The 26360-nt window shown below is 47.9% G+C and overlaps 1 protein-coding gene across 7 annotated transcripts in view; it reads right to left on the bottom strand.

Annotated features, from left to right (window-relative positions):
* Positions 1 to 201: 201 nt before the first annotated feature.
* The window catches only part of LOC141153938 (uncharacterized), a 109424-nt gene continuing 83265 nt past the window's right edge, over positions 202 to 26360 (bottom strand). For 2 of the 7 annotated variants that reach the window (XM_073639266.1, XM_073639249.1), the window contains one exon: positions 20021 to 20274. In XM_073639266.1, coding sequence (XP_073495367.1) covers positions 20257 to 20274 — 18 coding nt within the window. In that variant the 3' untranslated portion in view covers positions 20021 to 20256. Of the gene's footprint in view, positions 408 to 20014; positions 20275 to 26360 lie in introns of those variants that run through there. The other 5 variants (XM_073639258.1, XM_073639292.1, XM_073639283.1 and 2 more) reach the window with 5 other exon arrangements.

The raw sequence follows: 26360 nt of genomic DNA on the forward strand, positions 1-26360 counted from the left end.
GTCCTTTCATGTACTTTTATTCAGAAGTTTTTCTTTTAAATAATGTGCTATAATGCAATAAAAGAAGAGCCGCATTCAAACATTACACTTTATTAAACATTAATAACAGATCAGAAAAGAGGACAGACAAAAGCTAAAATAGATATCTATCAATGTGGAAAATATATTTACAGATTCCTATATTTAAGACCATTAACTTCTGCAATGATTAGTAAAAAAAACCCCTAAAATTCCAGTACACAAACATTGTACAAACACTGTTGTAATCAGTGACTAAATGTCCCAGAATGGCTTGTGGGCAGAAGCTCAAGATGTTTTACAGTCATTTGGCTTGTCAGTTTTTCCAGTTCGATCCCACCAGTCATTGATGGCACTATCAGCAGTAGTTCCAGCAGAAAAATCAAGATCTACAAAGAAAAAGGGACACGTGTTAGCTTATAAAGATTAGCATAACGAGAAGAAAAAACACAAATCAAACAAAAAACACCAAAAAAAACAAACCAATCTGCACCAATTTCCAGACTGTTGCCACTCCAGTGATGATGGTACCATTCCAGATACCGCACCATCATCACTGGAATGGCAGAAGTCAGGAGGAGAGTATGTGCCCGATTCATCAAAGCCATTAAGTCAGTATTCTGGTGTTTAAAAGCTTTGAAAATTCGCATAAAACTTTGGCACAACTTGACTTATGACATTTTCACCCAGCTCTGAAAAAGCAGGTGAAGCTGGAGAGTGGAGATCCCCACTCAAATTCAGGACAAGTGGTGGCTTTCACTACTCTACAAATCTTACACCATCAGGGACTGGAATAGGATTTGTTGCGAGGCCCACGCCACTCATCCAACGCTCCAGATTCATTAAGAGCCATCTCCTCACGCCGGTCTTGATGAATTGGGGCCCAAGTGTTTTTTACTTGTATGTGGGGCATGTTAACAGATAAGGGGTTGGCCTGTAGTGGAAAGCTCTCTTAAGTAGAGGAAGCAATTGCCTTTGTAAATGAACTATTATCAGAAACTTGGGCCCCGATTCATCACTGCCTTTGCGTCTCTTGTTTAGTTGTGTGTGCTTTGCACCTTTTTTCTCAGTTTTCTCCCAATTCACTATTTGCGCCTTTTTTGAAGTTATTTTGTATGTGCTCTCTTGGATTTTTTTGCTTTCTGCTTTGCGGGCAGTGTCTAGAAATTCCAGATGTTTTAGCCCGAGTCATCAATTGCGACTTGCTGAATTTGGTGCAACTTCACTCCAGTATCCCCCTGGTGTATTTTTGAGCACACAAGATTTTTTTGTGCATTTTAGGCTACTTAATACTGGAAGAAAGACCATTTTTGATTTTGCACCAAATTCATGAATCAAGTGCGCCGGCGTATAAACGGAAACTAATACCACAAGACAAATGGAAAGGAACTGATTAATTGGGGCCTTGATTAATGCACCTCAATTGAGTAAAGCTCAATGTTTTGCAAGATATTGGCCCTGATTCATTGTTGTTGTTTCTCCATTTTTTTTTTTTTAAATAATTTGCTGCTTTTAAGAGACTTTGTGTTTTGGTAGTTTGTTTTTTATTTTTCCTCAACAACTTTGCTTATTCAGATATTTTAGACAGAACTAAAATGCGACTTTTACCAGATTTCGCATTAGCGCATCTCACTTCAGTCCCTGCCTGGACTGAATTTATTTAGTGCAAATTTTTGGACAAAACGTGTGAGTTTTCAGGATTTAGAACTTTATTCTAAAAATTTTCAAGAACTGGTTAGAAACAAAACTAAAAGAGCATTGCTCATTTTGTGCCAATTTCATGAAACTAATATGCCATTTTGAAGGATTTGACGGATAAAGTGTCAGCTGATACAAGACAAGAGTCAGAAAAGGGGCTTCAATAAATCGTAAAATGATGAATTTTTGGCTCTATTCGAACTACCCATATTTTCAGTAACATGTGCTCAAAAAGTGTAAGATAACCCACTCCACCTGTACGATACACCCAGTGTGATCACCTGCTTTATGTCAAGACCAAACCTTCTGTAACATTCAAAACAATAAGGCATCAGAAACCACTGGATCCACATATACAAGGTGGTATTGCACAACTAAAATATTAGACCCGTGCCAGTAATAACACCCAATTACACCTTTTTTTTCTGAGCCAGTTACTTATATTAAATACAAATAAACTATTACAATTTAAAAAAAAAAAAAAAAAAAAAAAAGAATAAGAGTAACTGGGAAAGTAAGGACGATAAAAAATTAAAATCTAAATAAAAATACAAACATTCTCCGTGCCCTCCATATGGTAGTGGGGACAAGAGGAGACCAGTTGTCAGGCGACATTCACATCAGTATTTGTTTTTCCATCTGTTAAACGGATCATTTCGCTCATGTGTTGTTTTTTCTGATCCTTTAACCACTTCGCGCCAGAGCCTGTTTTTGCCTTCGTGACCGGGCCAATTTTTTCAATTCTGACCACTGCCAGTTTATGAAGTAATTACTCTGGAACGCTTCAACGTATTCCCCTGATTCTGAGATTGTTTTTCGTGACATATTGTACTTCATGATAGTGGTAAAATTTCTTCGATATAACTTGTGTTTATTTGTAAAAAAATCGGAAATTTGGCGAAAATTTTGAAAATTTTGCAATTTTCAAACTTTGAATTTTCATGCCCTTAAATCAGAGAGATATGTCACACAAAATAGTTAATAAATAACATTTCCCACATGTCTACTTTACATCAGCACAATTTTGGAACCAAATTTTTTTTTTGTTAGGGAGCTATAAGGGTTAAAAGTTGACCAGCGATTTCTCATTTTTCCAACAAAATTTACAAAACATTTTTTTAGGGACCACATCATATTTGAAGTCACTTTGAGGGGTCTTTATGACAGAAAATACCCAAAAGTGACACCATTCTAAAAACTGCACCCCTCAAGGTGCTCAAAACCACATTCAAGAACTTTATTAACCCTTCAGGTGCTTCACAGGAATTTTTGGAATGTGGAAGAAAAAAATTAACATTTAACTTTTTTCACAAAAATGTTACTTTAGACCCAATTTTTTTTATTTTTACAGGGGTAACATGAAAAAATGGACCCCAAATTTTTTTGTGCAATTTCTCTTGAGCGTGCTGATACCCCATATGTGAGGGAAAACCACTGTTTGGGCGCACGGCAGGGTTCGGAAGGGAAGGAGCGCCATTAGACTTTTTGAATGTAAAATTTGTCTGAATAATTAGCGGACGCCATGTTGCGCTTGGAGAGCTCCTGATGTGCCTAAACAGTGGAAACCCCCCACAAGTGACACCATTTTGGAAACTAGACCCCTTAGGGAACTTATCTAGATGTGTGGTGAGCACCTTGAACCCCAAGGTGCTTCACAGAAGTTTATAATATTGAGCTGTAAAAATAAAATTTTCACATTTTTCCCACAAAACCGTTTTTCATCCCTTAATTTTGCATTATCATAAGGGTAATAGGATAAATTGCACCATGAAATTTGTCATGCAATTTCTCCTGAACACGCTGATACCCCATATGTGGAGGCAAATTACTGTTTGGGCACATGGCAGGGTTTGAAAGGGAAGGAGTGCCATTTGACTTTTTGAATGTAAAATTTGTTTGAATAATTAGCAGACGCCATGTCGCATTTGGGGAGCCCCTAATGTGCCTAAACAGTGGTAACCCCCCACAAGTGCCACCATTTTGGAAACTATACCCCTTAGGGAACTTATCTAGATGTGTGGTGAGCACCTTGCACCCCCAGCTGCTTCACAGAAGTTTATAATATTGAGCCGTAAAAATAAAATTTTCACATTTTTCCCTCAAAAAATGTTTTTCATTCCCTAATTTTGTATTATCATAAGGGTAACAGGATAAATTGCACCATGAAATTTGTTGTGCAATTTCTCCTGAACACGCCGATACCCCATATGTGGAGGCAAATTACTGTTTGGGCACATGGCAGGGTTTGAAAGGGAAGGAGTGCCATTTGACTTTTTGAATGTAAAATTTGTTTGAATAATTAGCGGACGCCATGTCACATTTGGGGAGCCCCTAATGTGCCTAAACAGTGGTAACCCCCCACAAGTGCCACCATTTTGGAAACTATACCCCTTAGGGAACTTATCTAGATGTGTGGTGAGCACCTTGCACCCCCAGCTGCTTCACAGAAGTTTATAATATTGAGCCGTAAAAATAAAATTTTCACATTTTTCCCATAAAAAATGTTTTTCATTCCCTAATTTTGCATTATCATAAGGGTAACAGGATAAATTGCACCATGAAATTTGTTGTACAATTTCTCCTGAGTACACCGATACCCCATATGTGGGGGAAAACCACTGCTTTGGTGTACGGCAGGGTTCGGAAGAGAAAGAAGCGCTATGTTGGCTGGGATAGGCAGCAGACACCATGTCACATTTGAAGAGTCGCTGACATGCCAAAACAGCAGAAACCCCCACAAGTGACCCCATTTTGTAAACTACACCTCTCAAGGAATTCATCTAGGGAAGTAGTGAGCATTTTTTAATTTTTAAATTTATACCATTGGGCAGTGAAAAAAGCATAATTATATTTTTACCACAAAAAAATGTTTTACCCTTAGATTTTACATTTTCACACAGGGCAATGGGTAAAAATGGTGCCGAAATGTGTCACTCAATTTCTTCTAAAAGTGGCAATACCCCATATGTGGCTGTATCGTACCGCTCAGCCATATGGCGAGATCTGGGGGGGACGGAGTGCTATTTGACAATTGGAGAACAAATTATTGTAGAATAGGCATTTGGATTTGGGAGCACAAAATTTTCTGAATTTCTTTTGGGGGGCAAGGACCATTTTGCTTTTCCAGAGCCTTTCTGCTACCAGTAACTTGGAAGTCCCTTATATTTTTAACAGATGATGGACCTGAGTGGGGACTAGCTTTTTTTGAGGACTGAGTTGAAGCTTTTATTGGGAACATTTTACGTAACATTTATCCGGCGCTCTAGGCTGAGCACTTACATCGGGGTTTCCATCTAAATTTCCAAGTGATGTAATTCAGATGAAACCCCTCCAGGATCCATTCACTATAATGAGGCAGCAGAGTTACTCTGGACTCCGTCTGGCCTCTGTTTAGTGGTGTCCTTTTTTTCAGAAGTGCACAAAACTGTGGCCAACCGCACTTTTATGCACGCCTAAAACAAATGACACCGTGGGATCCCAGGCTAGACGGCGTCCACAGTGGCCTATATCTGCCTCATTACAGGAAATCTTCCATCATGGGTTCTGGCTGAATCACGTATTTCAGAGATTTACACGGAAACTCTGGTGTAAGTGCTCAGCGCAGAGCGCAGGATAAATGTGGGCAGAGCCTTACTGCGATCTTTGGGAGACATAATAAACAAATCAGTAGCAGGTGAATAATATTTGTTTTATTTATTTTTTATGCCGTTCCTAGTGTGATATAACTGATTAGATTACTTTATTCTTCGGGTCGGTGCGATTACAGAGATACCAGATTTATATCGGGTTTTTATGTTTGGCAGCTGTCACACACTAAAATACGCTTTTTTTGCAAAATCTAGTTTTTGCATCACCATATTTTGAGAGCTATAATTTTTCCATATTTCGGCCGATAGAGTCATGTGACGGCTTGTTTTTTGCGGGACGAGTTGACATTTTTATTGGAACCATTTTTGGGTACGTGACATTTTTTGATCGCTTTCTATTCCATTTTTTGGGAGGTAAAGTTAACAAAAATAAACACTTCAGGAATTGTTTTTTGAGTTTTTTTTTATGCCGTTCTGCGTGTGGTAAAAGTGATCAGGCAGCGTTATTCTTCGGGTCAGTACGTTTACAGCGATACTACACTTACTGTATTTTTTTTATGTTTTGGCACTTTTACACAATAAAACAATTTTATAGAAAAAAAAATATTTTTTTTGCATTGCTTTATTCTGAGCGCTATAACTTTTTTATTTTTCGGCTGATGGAGCTGTATGGCGGCTTTTTTTTGCGGAACAAGATGAAGTTTTCAGTGGTACCATTTTTATTTCTATTCTGCTTTTTGATCGCATTTTTTTCCACTTTTTGTTTGGCGATATGATGAAAAAGCATATTTTTTTGCTCCGTTTTTTATTTATTTTTATTACGGTGTGCACAGAAGGAGTTAATTAGTGTGACAGTTTTATAGCTCGGGTTGTTTCGGATGCGGCGATACCAAATATGTGTACTTTTTTTGGTTTTGTAATAATATGCGGATTTATTGGTTTATTATTTTATTTATTTATTTTTATTTATTTTGTGATTTTTTTTTTTAATAGTTTAAAAACTTTTTTTTACATTTTTACTTAGTCCCTGTATGGGACATTAATTTTTATTTTTCTGATCACTGATCTCATGTAATGTAATAGACATATATTACATTACATGAGATCTTCACTGACTGTTTCAGTCTCCTGTCTGGAATCAGCTACATACAGGCTGAAGCCAGACAGGAAGGACACCATACATGGCAGAGCTGGAGGCGGTCATGTGACCTCCAGCTGCCATAGCAACCCCAGGTCCTCAAACGAAACGGAGGTCTTCGGAGGTAAGTAAGACGACCCCCTCTCCTCTTGCTGTCTCCTATATGCCGCAATCACTATAGATCGCAGCATATAGAAGACAGCAAAGGGTTAACATCACTGGGACCTGATCTAATCAGGTCCCGATGATGTACCCTGTCAGAGCTAACGCTCTGCACCGGAATCGCAGTGCTTGCAGGACCCTGGGGGTCCTGAGCACTGCGAGACCACCCACCGTTTTTAAACGTCGGCGCTGCACAGAGCCCGGCAAGCGCCGACGTTTATCTACAGTGGGCGGTCGGGAACCGGTTAAAGGCTGAAGCAGATAGAGCAATGACTCCGCAATGGATCAGTTAAAATGGATAAAACAAAGACGATAAAGGAGGTCATCTAATTGTAATGATCTCCATACACCTTCATGGCACAGTCTGATTTGCAAAACGGATGAGAATTGGTCTCAGGGATCAGTTTTAAAAAACATTTGTGTGGATAAAAGACTATGGGTGCGTGTGCAGCAGCCTTAGGCCATGGGTGAGGTCTTGACATAAAGAGTACAAAGTAAACCATCTGACAACCATTACCAGATTCTTCGTTAGGATTATCATCTGAAGATGGCATACAGAGATCTGTCAATGACACAGGGAATCCATTTTTAATTAATCTGATACATACCCTTTCATCTTATTGCTTAGAATTGTATTCCTATAGCCCTAGCCTTAAAGAGGACCTTTCACCAAATGTTTTATGTTGAATTGGAAACAAGCAATAGGGGCTGCAGAGCAGAATGCGGAGATTTTAGAGACCACAGTATTTGGCAGCTAATGAGTTAACTCACTTGGACTTAATATGTCGGGGTAAAAGAGAATATATATTTTTGTAACTTTTATACTTTTGTAACTTTTATACGCTTTTTTGCTAATGTACTAACCACCATTTTGTGTCTTATAACAATAAGCTTTCCTTGCTACATATTACTCAAATCGAAACTTAAACTAAGACAGTTCCAGTGTTGCCAAGACTTATTTCAGAGAAACGAAACAAGATTATAAGCTGACGGCTGCAATATCTGCCCAGAGACTGAGATAAGGAGAGGTGGACCAATCAGGAGTGGCCAGACACTGGACTTTCATGGCTTACCCCGCTCCGGACAACCTCTTTCCCCTCCCATTATGTAGTGTATTTAGGTTTGTGCATGTAAAAAATAAACACAGAACATTGCTGAGATCGTTGTCTGTAGTAGTCTTTTGAGCATGCTCTGAGTTTGAACCAGCTTGTTGTCTGACTCATTCTTTGAATGGTTGACCCATGCTCATAGTTTGAATTTGGAGTGACTGGAGGACGAGTGGAATGTCATCACGACCCCCACAAATGGCGCTCAACGTGCGGCGTGGCTAGCGGTACGCCGCCCTCCCGGACCCATATTGCTGACTTCCCTGGTGGTGACCGCGGTGGCTGAATTTGAGGCCTGATCAACCTCCATCGAACACGGTAAGTTGAGATGTATTTTATATGTCTCACTTGCCTGTGTGTCAGCCGCAGCGGTTCCTGTTGGGTTGTCAGGTTGGATCTGGGTGGGTGACCGGTCGAGTGGTGAGACCTCAGGCGTCCCGCACCACGTCCTGAACCAGCAAGTGTTAAAACGAGTGACGTCGCATGCCTGCGCGTGCTCGTGTGCACACCACCTCCTCCTCCCCCGGTCACTGTACTTTTCTTAGATAGCTGCCTCCCGTAACTGATAGTCGAAGTTTCAAAGCATTCCTGAATTGTAGTGTAAGGGAGAAAGAATCTGTGACGAATTGAGGAGTGCTCTTCGTCTAACACAGAGACTGCTGTAAAGTCAAGGTTAGGAAACAGTGTATTGAGGTGTCTCTACACTGTCGGGTGGTGCTGTGGTAGGAAAGGAGATAGATCGAGGTGTCTCTCTATCTCAACAGTGTATTGAGGTGTCTCTACACTGTCGGGTGGTGCTGTGGTAGGAAAGGAGATAGATCGAGGTGTCTCTCTATCTCAACAGTGTATTGAGGTGTCTCTACACTGACGGGTGGTGACCTGTAGTCAGGGTGCCGTGGTGAGTCGCACTGTAAAGTCGCCATTCAAGGCTAGGAAAGGAGTTAGATTGAGGTGTCTCTCTATCTCATCAGTGTATTGAGGTGTGCTCTACACTGAGGAGTGGCGACCTGTGGACTGCACCAGTGATCTGAGTCGCGACAGATCATTGCATTCTATAAGAAAATGTTGCGTATATTTAAATTTGAAAGATCTCGTAAGTTGCGGAATGCTGCTGTGGGAGTTAAGCCAATTAGTGGAGTTACGGGAAGGCAAGAAGGCAAGAAGAATGTTAGGAATTTGTATAACATGATAAGCTTATCCAGTACAGGCAGGCTTTAACTTTCAGTGTAGAAAGAATGTGTTACACAGAAATTGGGAAAGCTGGGTGAGGACTTCTGCACCAGGCTCAAGCACATCTTAGAGTAGCGAGTGATTTGAAGTCTGAAGGCTGGAAAGAAGTAGATGGTGTGGGGGGAACAGAGAATGCCGAGCCTTTGTTCGGATACATGAAAGCTGCAGACTGTGATTTGTTATGTGCCCCCAAAATGGCCGTTGCACCTTTGATGCCTGTCACTACACCGAGCCCTCAGCCACCGCCCTATAATGGTACCAACAACAAATCACCGGAGGGGTGGACGTGTCGGGGGTGTGGAGGGCAAAACCCACCCTGGGCGGAGTTCTGCTGTGTCTCTGGGGCGGGCCGCCCATGGCACGATGCCCAGCCTGCCTCCAAGAACAATCCCACTCCACCTCCTCCCTCCAACGGCCATCTTGCTACACCTCTTACTTGTTGTGGGAGGCCCGGAAAGCCCCAATCTGGCCTATATCCACTACTAGATCCGTCCGATGCATATTACCAGCCACCAGCACAGGTGGAAAAGCCCGCAGTCCCAGAGCACCCATCTGAAACTAATGTGACACCCTCTGCTCCAGTCCACGATGCTGAGACGCTTCCCCTGTTTCCTATGGGAGTCACTCACAACCCTGGGGATATCCTCCTCAACTCCCCAGAATTTCAGGCCAGACTGCTCTCCCTCCGCCAACATACTGTTACTCAAGACGATACGGAGCCAGATGAGGGATGGGCTCAAGATACTCCAGCCCCCCCTCCTTTACCCCATACGTCTCCTATGGCATCCTCCACCCCACATCCATTACCCGTACTCCGGCCCTTGCTCCAAGCAACCGCTGAAAGAACACCACCCCCCAGCCCCTCAGAAGTCTGGGACCCCTGCCGCTCCCGTAATCTAGTAGACCCATCAGGACGCCCTGTCACTCTGTCAATAGGCTATGGTGACATCCTTACACATCGGGTGGGGGCCATAGTCAACCCTGCAAACACCTGTATGAGCCATGTTGGAGGATTGGCTCGCAAAATTTCCCTTGCTGCTGGTTCTACTCTGGCTGCAGAATGCCAGACTCACTTAGCCGAAAACGGAGAGCTTTCAAAAGGCCATGGATTCCACAAAAGCAGGATCCCTTAGTACGTATGAATCCGGCCTAGAATACATGAAACAGTTAAAAGCCTGGGCTCAGAATCGCTTGTCAGATCAAGCTGGGTCTGTACAAGATGTTCAACAAGACCCTGATGAATCTGTGGAAAGATATGCTGCAAGACTCAGCATGCATTTTGAGGATCTCGGATACAGTCCTCACGTCAAGACGCAGGCCGCCCTGTTGGTTCAGGCCCTAGTAGATGGCCTACAAGACGCTCGCAGAGATGAAGTCCTGAGAGTACGGCCCGAGATTCGTTCTTCTTCTTTCAACGACGCAGTGGACATCGTTAAAGCTTTCCAAAAATCAATGCTAAAAATGGAAAAGGATACCAAGCCAAAGAAGAAAACCGCTCCTGCCATGGTATATCAAGCTCAAGAAAGCTACCCACCCCTTAGCAACCAACATGGAATCAAGTGAGTAATGGTTAAAGGCACAGGTGATGATACTCCTCCCACATATAGAAAACAAGACAGAAGAAATGACCGGGGGCCACCTAGAGACAAGAGACATTCTCGTGATTCTGAAGGACGCATGCTGTGTTGGGAATGTGGTAGCCCTAATCACATTCTCAGAGACTGTCCAACCCGCAGACAGTACCATGACCGCTCGTTTCATGACGGTCCACACAACCATGGACCTTCCCGTGAACCATTCACCCACGCCAATGACGGCCCGGTCAACCAGTGTCCACTTTCCCGGCTACGCATCTCACGGCCGCCTGTGGGACTGTCACTTTACAGGTGGACCATCAACCACTAGAGTTCCTGGTGGACACTGGGGCGGCCACATCTGTCATTTCCTCTGCACAGCTCCCTCCTTCTGTATCCCTATCACCGGATACCCTCACCTGTGTTGGGGTGGAAGGCCAACATATTTCCTCTCCACTCACAGTCCCTGTGTCTGCAGGACCGTTCACCGGAGTACTCACAAGATTCTTGGTCTCTGAAACTTGCCCTGTCAATCTGTTGGGAGCCGATCTCTTAGAGCGGATGAAGGCAACAATTACCTTCGGAAACCATGGTATGGAGCTTCTTTTGCGGGACCCTCATTCCGAACAAGGGACTGAAGACCGCTGTGTTCTTAAAGCCTTCCCTCTCATGATGATGACCATACAACCTCACACTCTTCTTGATACCTCACAGTTCCCTCACTCTCTGTGGTCCAGTGGGCCAGAGGACGTCGGCCTCCTGCAGGTTCCCCCGGTCCGAGTACACCTCAAGCCTGGACATAGGTACCCACGGTTGCCACAATACCCCCTCAAGGCTGCACAAGAACAAAGCTTGGGTACCCAAGTCGCTTCCCTCCTGGAATCAGGAGTCCTTGTCAGATGTGTTTCTCCATGCAATACACCCCTCTTTCCTGTAAAAAAGAAAACCGCTCCAGGAGAGCCTCCAAGATACCGGTTGGTTCAGGATCTCAGAGCCGTCAATGCAGCTACCATTTTAGAAACTCCAGTGGTACCCAACCCAAACACCCTTTTGTCTCAGGTGCCTCCAACGGCCACCTTGTTTACGGTGTTAGATCTGGCCAACGCCTTCTTCAGTATACCCTTACATGAAGATTCGTGGTTTCTTTCTGCCTTCACCTTTCAAGGAGCACAGCTTACATGGACCAGGACTCCACAAAGAGCCCAGAACTCTCCTAACCAATTCACTCATTCTATGAAGTCTATTCTGGAGCCATGGGTTCAAGAGAACCCTCAGGTCACCCTTCTACAGTATGTGGATGATCTTTTACTCTGTGGCACTGAAGAAAATTTGCCAGAGATGTCAGCATCCCTTCTCTGGTTTCTTCACTCAGCTAACTGTAAAGTCTCGAAGTCCAATGGTGTCTGCCCAAGGTCATTTTCCTCGGACATTGTATATCACAAGGTGCTAGACATCTGACTGAAGAAAGAAAGCAAGCCATCATGGATATCACCTTCCCAACCACCTATTCCGCTATGCAGACTTTCCTTGGCCTCATCACTTACTGCAGGCAATGGATCCCTGATGCCTCAAAGCTCATGCAACCTCTGTACGACTGTCTCAAGAATGAAGGCTCAGTTTGGCTTCATGCTGAAGATCCACGTGTTTCTCATCAACACAGACTATGTTTTGACCGCCTTAAACAGGCTGTTGTCTCTGCCCCGGCCTTGGGCTTACCAGACTATACTCAGCCATTTCACCTTTTTGTCTCGGAATCGGAAGGTCATGCCTCTGGAGTTCTAGCACAACGCTATGATCATAAGTATCGGCCTTTGGGCTACTACTCAGCCCGCCTGGACCCTGTCGCCCGAACTGCCCCCACGTGCCTTAAGGCGGTCCACGCTGCTCACATCCTCCTTGACAAGTCAGCTGATATCGTCCTTGGACATGATCTAGTTCAGGGGTCTCAAACTCGGCTGGGTATATGGGCCGCACATGGAAAAAATTTGAATTTGGGGGGCCGCATTCTTTGTTCAATGTGACATTTTTAGTGATACCATTTTTTTTGTATACACCTTTTGAACATTTTTGCCGTGTTTATTTTTTTATGGCTTGGGTCGTTATGGATGTGGCGATAATAAACGTGCACTTTTTTGTGTTTACTTTAGTTTACATATAAAACAGCATTTTTAGTGCCCAATATTTTTTCATGCTTTATTTTATTTTTTTTACAATTTTATTTCCCCCAATCGGCCACATACAGTAATATTGTCTTACAATTAGCATCATATAGTAATAATGGAAAACATCTTGTAGTAATGTTCCCCATCCAAGTCCCCATCTTGTACTAATGTGCCCCATCCAGGTCCCCATCCTGTGGCTATGTGCCCCATCCAGGTCCCCATCCTGTGGCAACGTTCCCCATCCTGGCGCCCATCTTGTATTAATGTGCCTCATCCAGGTCCCCATCTTGGGGCTATGTGCCCCATCCAGGTCCCCATCCTGTGGCAATGTGCCCCATCCAGGTCCCCATCTTGTGGCTATGTGCCCCATCCAGGTCCCCATCTTGTGGCTATGTGCCCCATCCAGGTCCCCATCTTGTGGCTATGTGCCCCATCCAGGTCCCCATCTTGTGGCTATGTGCCCCATCCAGGTCCCCATGTTGTGGCTCTGGTCCCCATCTTGTGGCTCTGTGCCCCATCCAGGTCCCCATCTTGTGGCTATGTGCCCCATCCAGGTCCACATCTTGAGGCTCTGTGCCCAATCCAGGTCCCCATCCTGTGGCTATGTGCCCCATCCAGGTCCCCTCTTGTGGATCTGGTCCCCATCTTGTGGCTCTGTGCCCCATCCAGGTCCCCATCCTGTGGCTATGTGCCCCATCCAGGTCCCCATCTTGTGGCTATGTGCCCCATCCAGGTCCCCATCTTGAGGCTATGTGCCCCATCCAAGTCCCCATCCTGTGGCTATGTGCCCCATCCAGGTCCCCATCTTGTGGCTATGTGCCCCATCCAGGTCCACATCTTGAGGCTATGTGCCCCATCCAGGTCCACATCTTGAGGCTCTGTGCCCCATCCAGGTCCCCATCCTGTGGCTATGTGCCCCATCCAGGTCCACATCTTGAGGCTCTGTGCCCCATCCAGGTCCCCATCCTGTGGCTATGTGCCCCATCCAGGTCCACATCTTGAGGCTATGTGCCCCATCCAGGTCCCCATGTTGTGGCTCTGTGCCCCATCCAGGTCCCCATCCTGTGGCTATGTGCCCCATCCAGGTCCCCATCCTGTGGCTACGTGCCCCATCCAGGTCCCCATCCTGTGGCTATGTGCCCCATCCAGGTCCCCTCTTGTGGCTATGTGCCTCATCCAGGTCCCCATCCTGTGGCTATGTGCCCCATCCAGGTCCCCATCTTGTGGCTATGTGCCCCATCCAGGTCCCCTCTTGTGGCTATGTGCCCCATCCAGGTCCCCATCCTGTGGCTATGTGCCCCATCCAGGTCCCCATCCTGTGGCTATGTGCCCCATCCAGGTCCCCTCTTGTGGCTATGTGCCCCATCCAGGTCCCCATCCTGTGGCTATGTGCCCCATCCAGGTCCCCATCCTGTGGCTATGTGCCCCATCCAGGTCCCCATCCTGTGGCTATGTGCCCCATCCAGGTCCCCATCCTGTGGCTATGTGCCCCATCCAGGTCCCCTCTTGTGGCTATGTGCCCCATCCAGGTCTCCATCTTGAGGCTATGTGCCCCATCCAGGTCCCCTCTTGTGGCTATGTGCCCCATCCAGGTCCCCATCCTGTGGCTATGTGCCCCATCCAGGTCCCCGTCCTGTGGCTATGTGCCCCATCCAGGTCCTCATCTTGTGGCTATGTGCCCCATCCAGGTCCCCTCTTGTGGCTATGTGCCCCATCCAGGTCCCCGTCCTGTGGCTATGTGCCCCATTCAGGTCCCCTCTTGTGGCTATGTGCCCCCTGTGCTGTTCTTCACACACATAAAATAGAAAAAAAAAAAGATGATTCTCACCTGTCCTCCGTTCCCTCGGCGTCCTTCCTGCAGATGTGGCCCGCAGGCACCACAGAGTCCGACCCCTTGACGATCCCGACCTGGTCCAGGAGGAGCCGCCGACAGCAGCGCTGCATTGCCGCACAGAGACCGTCTCCCAGCACAGCATTTCCAATGTCAGCCGCCGGCCAATCAGAGGCCAGCAGCTGACATCTGCATATGGCAATGACGTCATACTCGCTGCGCCGACACGCAGATATCAGCTGCTGGCCTCTGATTGGCCAGCGGCTGGCATTGGAAATGCAGTGCTGGGAAACAGTCTCTGTGTGGCAATTCATCGCTGCTGTCAGCGGCTCCTCCTGGACCAGGTCGGGATCGTCAAGGGGTCTGTGCCTGCGGGCCGCATAAAGCAGCCTTAGGGGCCGCATGCGGCCCGCGGGCCGCGTGTTTGAGACCCCTGATCTAGTTATACAGGCTGGCCATGATCTCTCGGCTGTTCTGCAACAAACATCTCCGAAACATCTAACCAACCAAAGACACCTGCGGCTGCAGTGTTCCCTATTGTTGTTTTCCAATATAACATTTATCAGATGTCTGACTATCAACCCTGCCACTTTGCTTCCACCTTCTAGGGGGGGAAGGTGAAGAGGGTGAAGGTCCATTGGTGGAACCTCATGATTGTATAAAAATTTTGCAGGAAGAGACTTCTTCTCCAGAGAATATGGTGGCACATCCGCTCGCAGACCCTGCCTTGCACCTATGGACTGATGGATCCCGTTTCGCAGACCCTCAAGGGAAGTTCCACACGAGATATGCTGTCACAACAGACCTAACAGTCCTCAAGGCTGAAGCTCTACCACCATACATGTCTGCACAAGAAGCTGAACTTGTAGCTCTCACAGAGGCCTGCCACTTGGCAGCAGGAACAACGGCGAATATATATACCGATTCCAGGTATGGACATGGAATTTGCAACGATTTTGGACTCTTATGGAAGTCTAGAGGATTCATCACAGCTGCAGGTACACCAGTGAAACATGCCTCATGGATTAAGGCCCTAATGAAGGCCCTGGAACTACCCATTCAGGTTGCTGTTATCAAGGTCAAGGCTCATGGAAGACTAGATTCCAGGGAAGCCAGGGGCAACCACCTAGCTGACCAAGCAGCCAAGACTGCAGCAGTGGAGAATGTGTCATCAAAGTGGCAGGAAAAGGAAGAAGAGATGGGGGAGACCCTGCAAACCGTAGCTGTGGCGCTCACTAGAGCAAGAGCCAAAGAACAGCCGGCGGAAGACCATACAAGTCCAGCGGAGACACGAGTGGAATCCAGGGGGGTCAGGATGCCTGAAGAAAAATTGTGTGAGGAACAAAGGAAGACCCCCACTGAAGAAGTTAAGCAATGGAAAGCGGCAGGAGCCGTGCTGGCAAGTCGCAAAGATTCAAAGGTCAACTCGACTCTTTACCAAGTGGATGGGAAGCCTTGCTTGCCTAGACGCATGTACTCAGCTGTGGCAGCATGGGCTCACGGGCCTACACACAGAGGAAAGAATCAAGCCTTGGCATGTATCAAGAAACTGTACTTTGCACCCGGAATCTCTTCCACTGTGACTGCGTACTCAAAATCCTGCTCTGTCTGCGCTACCTGCAACCCAACGTGTACGGCACGGGTCCCTCTCCAACACCTGGCTAAACCAGACTACCCTTGGCAGAGAATACAAGTCGACCATATCCAAATGCCTAAAGCAGGAAAATAGGAGTACGTTTTGGTAGCCATGGATATGTTCTCAGCCTGGCCCGAGGCCTACCCGGTTGTCAACATGACTGCTAAAGTCACAGCCAAGAAACTGATCACCGAAATTGCCTGCAGATTTGGAGTTCCCCAAGTCATAGAATCGGATCAAGGACCAGCTTTCACAGCAAATATCTACGAAGAACTCTGGAACATGTTGGGAACAGATTTGGGCCTCCACACTCCATACCATCCTGCCAGTTCAGGCAAAGTGGAGAGAATGAATTCCACACTCAAGACCCAGCTCTTGAAAATGACCTAAGATCATCCCCTCCCCTGGCCCGACCCACTCCCCATAGTATTGTATCACATCACACACACTCCTCAGGCCAAACATGGGCTGACTCCCTATAGAATTCTGTTTGGGGCCCCGCCCAAGATAGGAGAGATTAGGCCCCAAGAGTTGTCTGAAACACATGATAGAGTGGTAAAATTTGTGATTGCCTTGTCTAGAGAATTGACTAACACCCGCTCTCCAGTATCTGCTTCTCTCCCAGAATCTACAGGTGATGCAGTACATGATTTCATCCCAGGCGATCTAGTGTATGTGAAGAAGTTTGTCCGGAAAGACTGCCTCCAGCCGCAGTTCGAGGGACCGTACACTGTGCTTCTCACCACCCCGACGGCTCTGAAGCTTGAGGGCAAGAGCACCTGGATTCACGCCTCCCACTGCAAGAGAGACAGAACGAGCCTATAAAAGATGACTACCTTCTTCTATATCCTTTCCATATGCTTACTGTCTGTCCCAGGGTGGACAGCTACCACACAGGGGTAGATACCTCCTTCTTCTCAGGTTGGTTGGGAGGGCTCAAGGGATTCCTCCAACAAGTTTGTCTAGTAATGGGAGGTCTATTAGTATTGGGCCTGGTGGTCCTGTGCTGCATAGTCCCCTTATACAGGAAAGCTATAACCAATGCTGTCCCAACCTCCGGGACCTTTCTGAATCAAGAGAAGATATGGAGAAATACACTCCTTTGAACAAGCCTGACCAGCCCCCCCATGACAAAGTCCAATTGAGAGATTTAGTTTAGGGACAGTTGGGAGAACTCCATGTGTCACCCAGGATAGGGCTCGATTGTCTGGGGGCGTCCCATAAGGGGGCAGCTTCTAAGATGATTGGGTGAAGAAATCCACCTCCCCTCTCCCCACACATGGACAGTCTCAAAGGCCCCAAAGCAAGGGAAAGCTTAGTGTTTAGGGGGGGAATGTCGGGGTAAAAGAGAATATATATTTTTGCAACTTTTATACTTTTGTAACTTTTATACGCTTTTTTGCTAATGTACTAACCACCATTTTGTGTCTTATAACAATAAGCTTTCCTTGCTACATATTACTCAAATCGAAACTTAAACTAAGACAGTTCCAGTGTTGCCAAGACTTATTTCAGAGAAACGAAACAAGATTATAAGCTGACGGCTGCAATATCTGCCCAGAGACTGAGATAAGGAGATGTGGACCAATCAGGAGTGGCCAGACACTGGACTTTCATGGCTTACCCCGCTCCGGACAACCTCTTTCCCCTCCCATTATGTAGTGTATTTAGGTTTGTGCATGTAAAAAATAAACACAGAACATTGCTGAGATCGTTGTCTGTAGTAGTCTTTTGAGCATGCTCTGAGTTTGAACCAGCTTGTTGTCTGACTCATTCTTTGAATGGTTGACCCATGCTCATAGTTTGAATTTGGAGTGACTGGAGGACGAGTGGAATGTCATCACGACCCCCACAAATATAAGTTATCAGTTTTCACTGGGGCGTGTACTTCACCCCCATTTATGAAATTGGCCAAATCACAAGTAGGCTGAAACTCGGCAAAAAAAGATCTTGCCCCCATAATATCTTAGTGTGTGAGTACATGGCCCCAATTGAAAACGGAGAAACCTACCTGATAACTCATTAGGTACCAAATATTTTGTCCACTGAACTTTTTATTTTACCTCTCTGCTGCAGAGATATTAGCAGTCACGTGATTGCACACATGCAATATATATACTTGGGGTCACAAGCTGACTAGACTCCTTCAATTCACTCAATTCCCCTTTGAGAGGCTGGGTGCGACTAGATGGCATGTGACCATAGGTACGCAAATCACATACATGCATCAAGCTACTGTCAGGATTCCCTGGTATTACCGGTGTGAGTGGACAGTGTGCACATTGGGACTATAGACTGCCGAATCATGACCATGTGCACAGTGACTGCAGACTTTTCTTTTGAGACAGAACAACCCCTTCACAAAGAACTACCCCTTTCATTTTCGCTGTACTAGCTTTTAGTGGTGAAATATCAAAAGAAAGCTAGTATAAAGAGATCACTTTAGGCTGCCCTAAAATGAGGAAAGTTTTTAGTACAAGGTTTAACTTGGATTGTCAAGTCAGCTATACAACCACAAAAAACAATACTTTTGTAGGCTTACTGCCCCATCAGACTGCTTTTTATACACATTTAAAAACATTTAAATGGGTCTCAGGGGTATGAAGAGATGACCGCATACTGTGTATAAAACCATATGACCAAAGACATAAGGGGCTCAGACATCACATTAATTACCTGGTAACGTGCCAAGGGTGGAGTTATCAAAAAACTTACCCGGGCTGTAAGGTAAAGATTTCGATCTTGCATCAAAGAATTTCTCTTTAGGAGAGTCTACTTTTCCTTGCAAGTTAGTTTTTTATGGGGTGATTCAATTAAAGTGCTGAGCAAAGGGCCATCAGTCTTCAGTGGAGAAAAAGGCCGCTTTCCATAAAGCCTGGTTTTATCCGGAGACATGGCTGGAGCACTGTGTCGCTCCATCTTATTTGGAGACATTGGTTTAGGTTTGTGGACATCAATCTTACTTAGAAGACGTGGATTGTCTTCATGTATCGTAGTTTTGGCCAGGGAAGCTATATGGCTGGTTGGTATCTCAGACTTGCGTGGAGGAGACACTAGTGTTGCTCTATGACCCACGACTTCATGACTATGCAATGAACTAAGGAGGGTAGTAGGGGCAGGGCCGGCTCCAGGTTTTTCTGGGTCCCGGGCGAAAGAGTCTCAGTGGGCCCTTTTAACACATACACGATTCATGATGCACAGATACGGCGGAGAAATATATATATAGTACACAGGGCCCAGCCTGCCACCTCATCCTTCACATACGCAGACATGCGCACGCACACACGGTACGCAGACATGCGCACGCACACGGTATGCAGACATTGCGCACGCACACACGGTACGCAGACATGCGCACGCACACACGGAACGCAGACATGCGCACGCACACATGGTACACAGATATGTACACATACAGACATACACACATTTTTACACAAATTCTTAAAAACATATATAAAACAGACAAATATATATACACAGTCATACACACTGACATTCACATACATGCACTCACACAGACCCATTACAAATATTTTTAATATGGGGATTGGGGAAGCCTCACTCACCTGTCCCCGGTCCAGTGTCCTGTCCAGCAGCTCCTCAGGTATGGGGCAGTGCAGGGCCCCCGGCGTGTCACAGACATCATGGCCCTGGACCATCAGAGGGGCCCACTTGATGTCGGGTCCGGGCCGCTCCCCCCCATCTGTGCAGGACCTCCGACGGTGTTTGATTTCCGGCACTCCCCCAGACATGGCCGCGCGCTGTGCGGCTGTGTCCGCTAGTAATGACGCGGCAGGGGCGACACACAAGCACAATTAAAGGTGCAGCGCCGTCGACCCTGCCGTGTCATTACTAGCAGACACAGCCGCACAGCGCGCGGCCATGTCTGGGGTAGTGCCGGCAATAAAGCAGCGCATGCGTCACTGAACAGGTGCTGAGGAAGCAGCCAGGGCCCCGACAGTGAGAGAGCGGCCAGGGCCCCGACAGTGAGTGGGCGGTGGGCCCCTCTGATTTTCCAGGGCCCCGGCACTTGCCCGGGTACGCCGGGTGCTGACGCCGGCCCTGAGTAGGGGTCTTCAGTGATGGCTCCTTCAACTTTTTAACTTCATCTTCACAAGAGGGTATATTCCTATAAAAGGAGGGAGTACACAAGAAAAGAAACATTTCAACATCTAAATTGTGGTTTCGACAGAAAATGCAAGTTGTTACTGCTCTCCGTGTGTAAGCCTTTATAACATCAGGCCCCAATTATAAGGCCGTAACTAGACCCTAAAGACTGCAGGTTGTAAAGGCAAGAAATATCAGCCAGCTGTTTTTAGGCTGAGGTGGAGCGATAAAAGGAGATTTTTGTGTACTCACCGTAAAATCTCTTTCTCTTAGCCTCTAATTGGGGGACACAGGACCATGGGTGTTATGCTGCTGTCCACTAGGAGGCGACACTATGCATAATCTGAAAAAGATTAACCGTGGCTCCTCCTCTGCAGTATACACCCCTGGACGGCATCAGCCTTCTCCATTTTGTGCAAAAGCATTAGGAGGAACGTAACATGGATAATATAACCATGCCTATAAGAAGGCAACTATGTACGAGCTCAAAAAATATGAGAACTCAACATAACAACGGTCCGGAACGGGCAATAGGGTGGGAACTGTGTCCGCCAATTAGAGGCTAAGAGAAAGAGATTTTACGGTGAGTACACAAAAATCTCCTTTACTCTGTTGCCTCATTGGGGGACACAGGACCTTGGGACGTCCCAAAGCAGTCCCTGGGTGGGAAGCAATGGACGAATATTGTGTAGACGGATCCCTATAATTGGGGTAGCACCGCCTGCAGAACACGTCTGCCTATTCTCGCGTCTGCTGAGGACTGGGTATGAACCCTGTAGTGTTTGGTAAACGTGTGTAGGCTAGTCCAGGTGGCTGCCTTACACACTTGTTGTGCCGAAGCCTGGTGCTGAATGGCCCAGGAGGCCCCTACCGCATGTGTAGAGTGTGCTGTAATACCTGCTGAAAGAGGAGAATTTTTGAGGCGGTAGGCCTCTTTTATGATGGATTTGATCCACCTGGCAAGGGTAGCTTTGGAAGCTGGCAGACCCTTGCGGCCGCCTTCCAGAAGATGGAAAAGAGAATCAGACTTCCGGAAGGGCGCAGTCCTAGATACATAGATACGCAATGCCCTGACAAGGTCAAGCGTATGCAGAGCCTTCTCCACTCTATGAACCGGGGCCGGACAGAGGGATGGCAGTGAAATTTCCTCATTGAGGTGGAAGTTGGACACAACCTTCAGAAGGAAGGATGGGACCGTACGGAGAACTACCTTGTCCTGGTAAAAAGCCAGGAAGGACCGCCTGCAGGAGAGTGCTGTCATTTCACACACCCTGCGTAGCGAGGTGATTGCCACCAGGAAAACCACTTTCTGGGATAAAAGGCAGAGTGGGACTTCCCTAAGGGGTTCAAAGGGAGTTTCCTGTAATGCTGTCAGCACCAGGTTGAGGTCCCACGTTTCTAGTGGTCGTCTGTAGGGGGGAACCAATCGGGAAGCCCCCTGAACAAATGTCCTTACTTGCGGCTTGTTAGCAATGCACTTCTGAAAAAGCACTGGGAGAGCTGACACCTGGCTCTTAAGGGAGGCCAGGGACAGTCTGGCCTCCAGACCCGATTGAAGAAAACCAAGTACCCTGGGGAGGGAATAAGGGAATGGGGTCTGGCTACGAGATTCGCATCAGGTAAAGAAGGCTTTCCAGGTATGGTAATAAATCTTAGCAGAGGTTGGCTTCCGTGCCCTGATCATGGTTCCAATGACATCCGGCGAGAACCCTGACTGGGTTAGAACCCAGGTTTCAATGGCCACGCCGTCAAATTGAGGGCCCCTGAGTTCTGGTGGTAGAACGGGCCTTGTGACAGAAGATCCGGGCGGTCGGGGAGACGCCAGGGGACGTCTGCTGTGCGCTGTACGATGTCGGTGTACCATGTACGTCTGGGCCAGTCCGGTGCGATTAGGATGGTTGGATCAAGAGGGCTTGCTTGATCTTCCTCACCACTCTGGATATCAGGGGGAGAGGTGGAAAAATGTACAGGAACTGGAACTGGGTCCAGTCCTGAAGCAGGGCGTCCGCTCCTAGTGCCCGCGGGTTGTGTGTTCTGGCCATGAAGTTGGAGATCTGTCGAAAGACTTCGGGATGGAGAGACCACTCTCCCGAGTCCATTCCTTGCCGGCTGAGGAAGTCAGCTTCCCAGTTGTCCACACCCGGAATGTGGACCGCAGAGCGAACCGAACCTGTGTCTTCCGCCCAGTGGAGAATGTGTGTGTCACTTCTCGCATCGCCTGGGCACTGCGGGTCCCCCCTTGGTGATTCACATATGCCACAGCCGTGGCATTGTCCGACTGTACTCTGATGTGAGAGGCTGCCAGTAAGTGATGGAAGGCTCTCAATGCCAGGAGGATGGCACGAATTTCCAAGATGTTGATGGGCATGGTCGCTTCCACTGAGGACCACTTGCCCTGCACTCTGTCTTGTAGGTGTACCGCACCCCAACCCGTCAGGCTCGCGTCGGTGGTCAGAACCTTCCATTGACCCGTGAGAAAGGATTTCCCCTTTGTTAGTGAGGTTGGGTTGAGCCACCAGTGGAGGGACCTCCTGGTTGACTACGTCAGCTGGAACTCCGTCGAGAGAAAAAGGGTTCCTTTCCCATGACTTGAGGATGGCTAGTTGGAGAGGCCTGAGGTGAAGCTGGGCAAATGGGACCGCTTCTATCGCCGCCACCATCCTGCCAAGGACTCTCATGGCAAACCGGAGAGATCGAGGGGGTTTGCTGAGGAGGGTGCGAACTCCTAGAAGGAGAGGCAGTGCCTTGTCCTTGGGAAGGAGCACTAGATCCCTGAAGGTGTTGAATAGCATTCCCAGGAAGGTCAGAGACTAACTCGGGGTTGGTGATGACTTTTGTAGGTTGACTAACCAGCCCAGGCGACTCAGTGTCGATTGTGATTGAGACGCTGAGCTCACAGTCCTTGAAGGTGGGAGCCTTGATAAGGAGATCGTCCAGGTATGGAATGACTACTATGCCTCTGGAATGCAGGACGTCCATGATGGCTGCCATGACCTTGGTAAACACTCTGGGAGCCGTGGCGAGTCCGAACGGGAGAGCCACGAACTGGTAGTGGTCCTGGTCGATTGCGAACATGAGAAATCTCTGACGGGCGGGCGCAATTGGTATATGCAGGTATGCGTCTTGTATGTCTATGGAGGCGAGAAATTCTCCCTTCTCCATGGACGCAATGATGGACCGAAGGGACTCCATGTGGAAGTGACGTACCCGTACATATTTGTTGAGCTGTTTTAGGTCCAGTATGGGCCGTACGCCGCCTCCTTTCTTGGGGACTACGACTAAATTGGGAGTAGAACCCTCGGAAGCGCTCGGCCGCAGGGACCGGTACTATGACTCCTGCTTGAAGAAGCGAGAAGACCGCTTGGCGGAAATCACGAGCCTTGGCTGGCGGTTTTGGGGGAACAGAAAGAAAGAGTCTGTTTGGTGGGTTGGAAGTGAACTGTATCTTGTATCCCGAAGACACTAGTTCCCTGACCCACCTGTCTTCTGTAATAGGCAGCCAGACTTGATAAAAGAGCAAAAGTTGGCCGCCTACAGGTGGGGTGTCTTCCGGAGACCGTGAGTCATGATGAGGAGGAAGTCTGAGGTTTTCCTCCTTTGGACTTTGACTGGCCTACTTTTGACTGCCATGTCTTGTCCGATTTTTGTGTCAACCGCCAGTTGTCCCTGCGTGGGAAGCGGTTGTTATTTTGTGCTGGCCGCGAGACGGACCAGCCCGAAGAGTTCCGAAAGGATCGGAATCGAGTTTGTTACGCTTCTTGTAAGTGCGTTTGGGTTTCAGTTGGGGGAGAGAAGTACTCTTACCCCCGGTGGCGTTGGATATCATTGTGTCCAACTGTTCACCAAAAAGTCGACCACTGAGGTACGGGAGGTGCGTGAGGGACTTCTTTGAGGCTGCGTATGCTTTCCATTCCCGCAGCCAGAGGATACGCCGAATCGTGATGGCGTTTAATGCTATCCCCACTGCACCCCTTGCAGAATCCAGAGCTGCATGAAGCATGTAATCTGCTACAACTGCTATTTGAACTGCTTGGTCCGACAGCTCAGGAGCAGATACTTGGAGGCCAGCTTGTAAATTTTGGGCCTAAGCCAGGATGGCCTTGGCAGCCCAAACTGAAGCGAACGCGGGAGCCAGGGAGGCCCCTGCGGCCTCGAAAATTGAACGAGCCATGCGTTCTACCTGCCTGTCAGCTCCGTCCCTGAGGGTTGAGCTATCTGGCAGTGAAAGGAGTGACTGTGCAGCTAGCCTAGAGACTGGGGGATCCACTTCGGGTGGATCTGTCCATTGCTTGGTGGCCTCCTGTGGGAAGGGGTACCGCGCCTCCAGATATTTGCGATTGGTAAACTTCTTCTCAGGCTGTGAGAACTGCTTTTTAAGGATCGACTTAAACTCTGGGTGGTCAAAGAAGACCTTAGGCGGCTTCAGAACAGCTTCAAAAGGAAATCTTGTGTTGTGGTGCCTCCAGGGGAGGATCAGAAATGTCCAGCACCTGATCGATGGATGAGATTACATCCTCAACTAGCGCTGTATTGCTAGGGGGGGGGGGGATTGGGGTCAGGGACCCTTCAGTTTCCTTGTCTGAGTCGGAATCACAGATTCCTTCCGAATCCTGTGTATCGCTAAGGCGTCCCCTGCTGGGTTTAGCGGGGTGGTGGCCTTCTCTGGTCGGGGATCGCTGCGGAGAACTGCATTGTCTGTCCCTGGTAGGGGACGGTCTAGATGACCTGGAACTACGGTGTCTCTCCCTAGAAGGGTATAACCGTGTGCTATGGGATGACGCAGATGAACGTGACCTGTGGGTCCGCTTGCGTCCTGACCTAGACGTGGATGTGCCCGGGTCGACATGTCCCTGAGTCGAGCTTTCCCTTTGCTGGGTAGCGTTCATAGCCGAAGCATGACTCTGCAGAGCCTGAAGCAATGTGGAGGTTAGGTTATCTATAGACTGCGTCATAGATTGCTACATCTGAGTGACCCATTCTGGCGTGGCATTAGGCACCGAAGCATTGGCAGGGGCTTCTTGGGCTCTGGCACAGTAGTCTGGATGCAGTCCTGGCAGTGGGGGTACGTGCTGCCACTGGGGACAGTATTGCTGCAGGCTGTACAGAGTGCATAATAGCAGTCCTGCCTGGTTCTCTTGGACCTTGAGCCCGCCATAGTGCACTGGGGTGGCTATGCATAAGAGGGCCCTACAGGGGTGGCTTGCAGAGGAGCCTATAAGGATAATGGAGTCACAGCCGAGGTAGAACTCCAGCTGTGATCTTATACCACCAGTCCAGCGCCGATGATCCACAGTTCTGTGCCCCCCGGAGACTGGCTGCTCTTCCCTTATCCTGCAACAGATAATGACCGCCGGAGTAAAGTTAAGAAAGAAGGGGGGCGGAGAGCTGAAAAGGGCAGCAGAACTGTGTGAAATCGTGCCCTTTCAGTCTCGATCCACCCCCTCTATCACACTGTAGAGTGTAATATTTGTCATCCGGGGGGCGGGCCGGGGAGAGCAGGTGGCGACTTCGGCTAGGCCGAAGCTGCGACCTAAATTAGATGCCTGATGCCCAAAGGGACTACAGGCCGGCGTGGAGGTCCGGGAGGGGGCCGGATCTGAACTGGACACCCCCGGATTTAAAGGCAGGATAGCGGTGGGGTATATGAAGAGTCCCCCTGAGGCACCATAGAGCTGGTGCTGCCGCAGAAACAGAGCGCAGGGAGGCCTGTGCCTCTGTTGTGTCATGCCTGCCTGCACTCCCCCCGGGCCACAAAAGAAGCCCGCAGCAGGGCTGGGGTCCCTGGATTCATGCCTGTACAGGCCCTACCTGATGCGTTTCAACCTAATACCCCCAGGCAGGGATTAGGGAGGTTGGCTGTCACCATCAGGGGGCTATTTCCTCGCCTTGACCTCAACCCAGAAACCAAAAGGAATTGGGGAAGGAGGGGGGTCTCGACTTCGAACCAGCACCTGAGGGGCTGGGGAAGGAGCGACATGGGGAATAGCCATCTCGACTTCAATCGTGCACCCCGTAATTAGGGGCCGATGAAGGAGCCATGCCAGGAGTCTCGCAGTAGACCCACTTTTCTTCATCTGTAAAACGGAGTAAAACTTTTAGGTGTGCCTC

This window comes from Phyllobates terribilis, unplaced genomic scaffold (genome assembly GCF_046119375.1).
Source record: "Phyllobates terribilis strain yellow unplaced genomic scaffold, ASM4611937v1 Scaffold_1__5_contigs__length_1240528914, whole genome shotgun sequence".
Lineage (NCBI taxonomy): Eukaryota > Metazoa > Chordata > Amphibia > Anura > Dendrobatidae > Phyllobates > Phyllobates terribilis.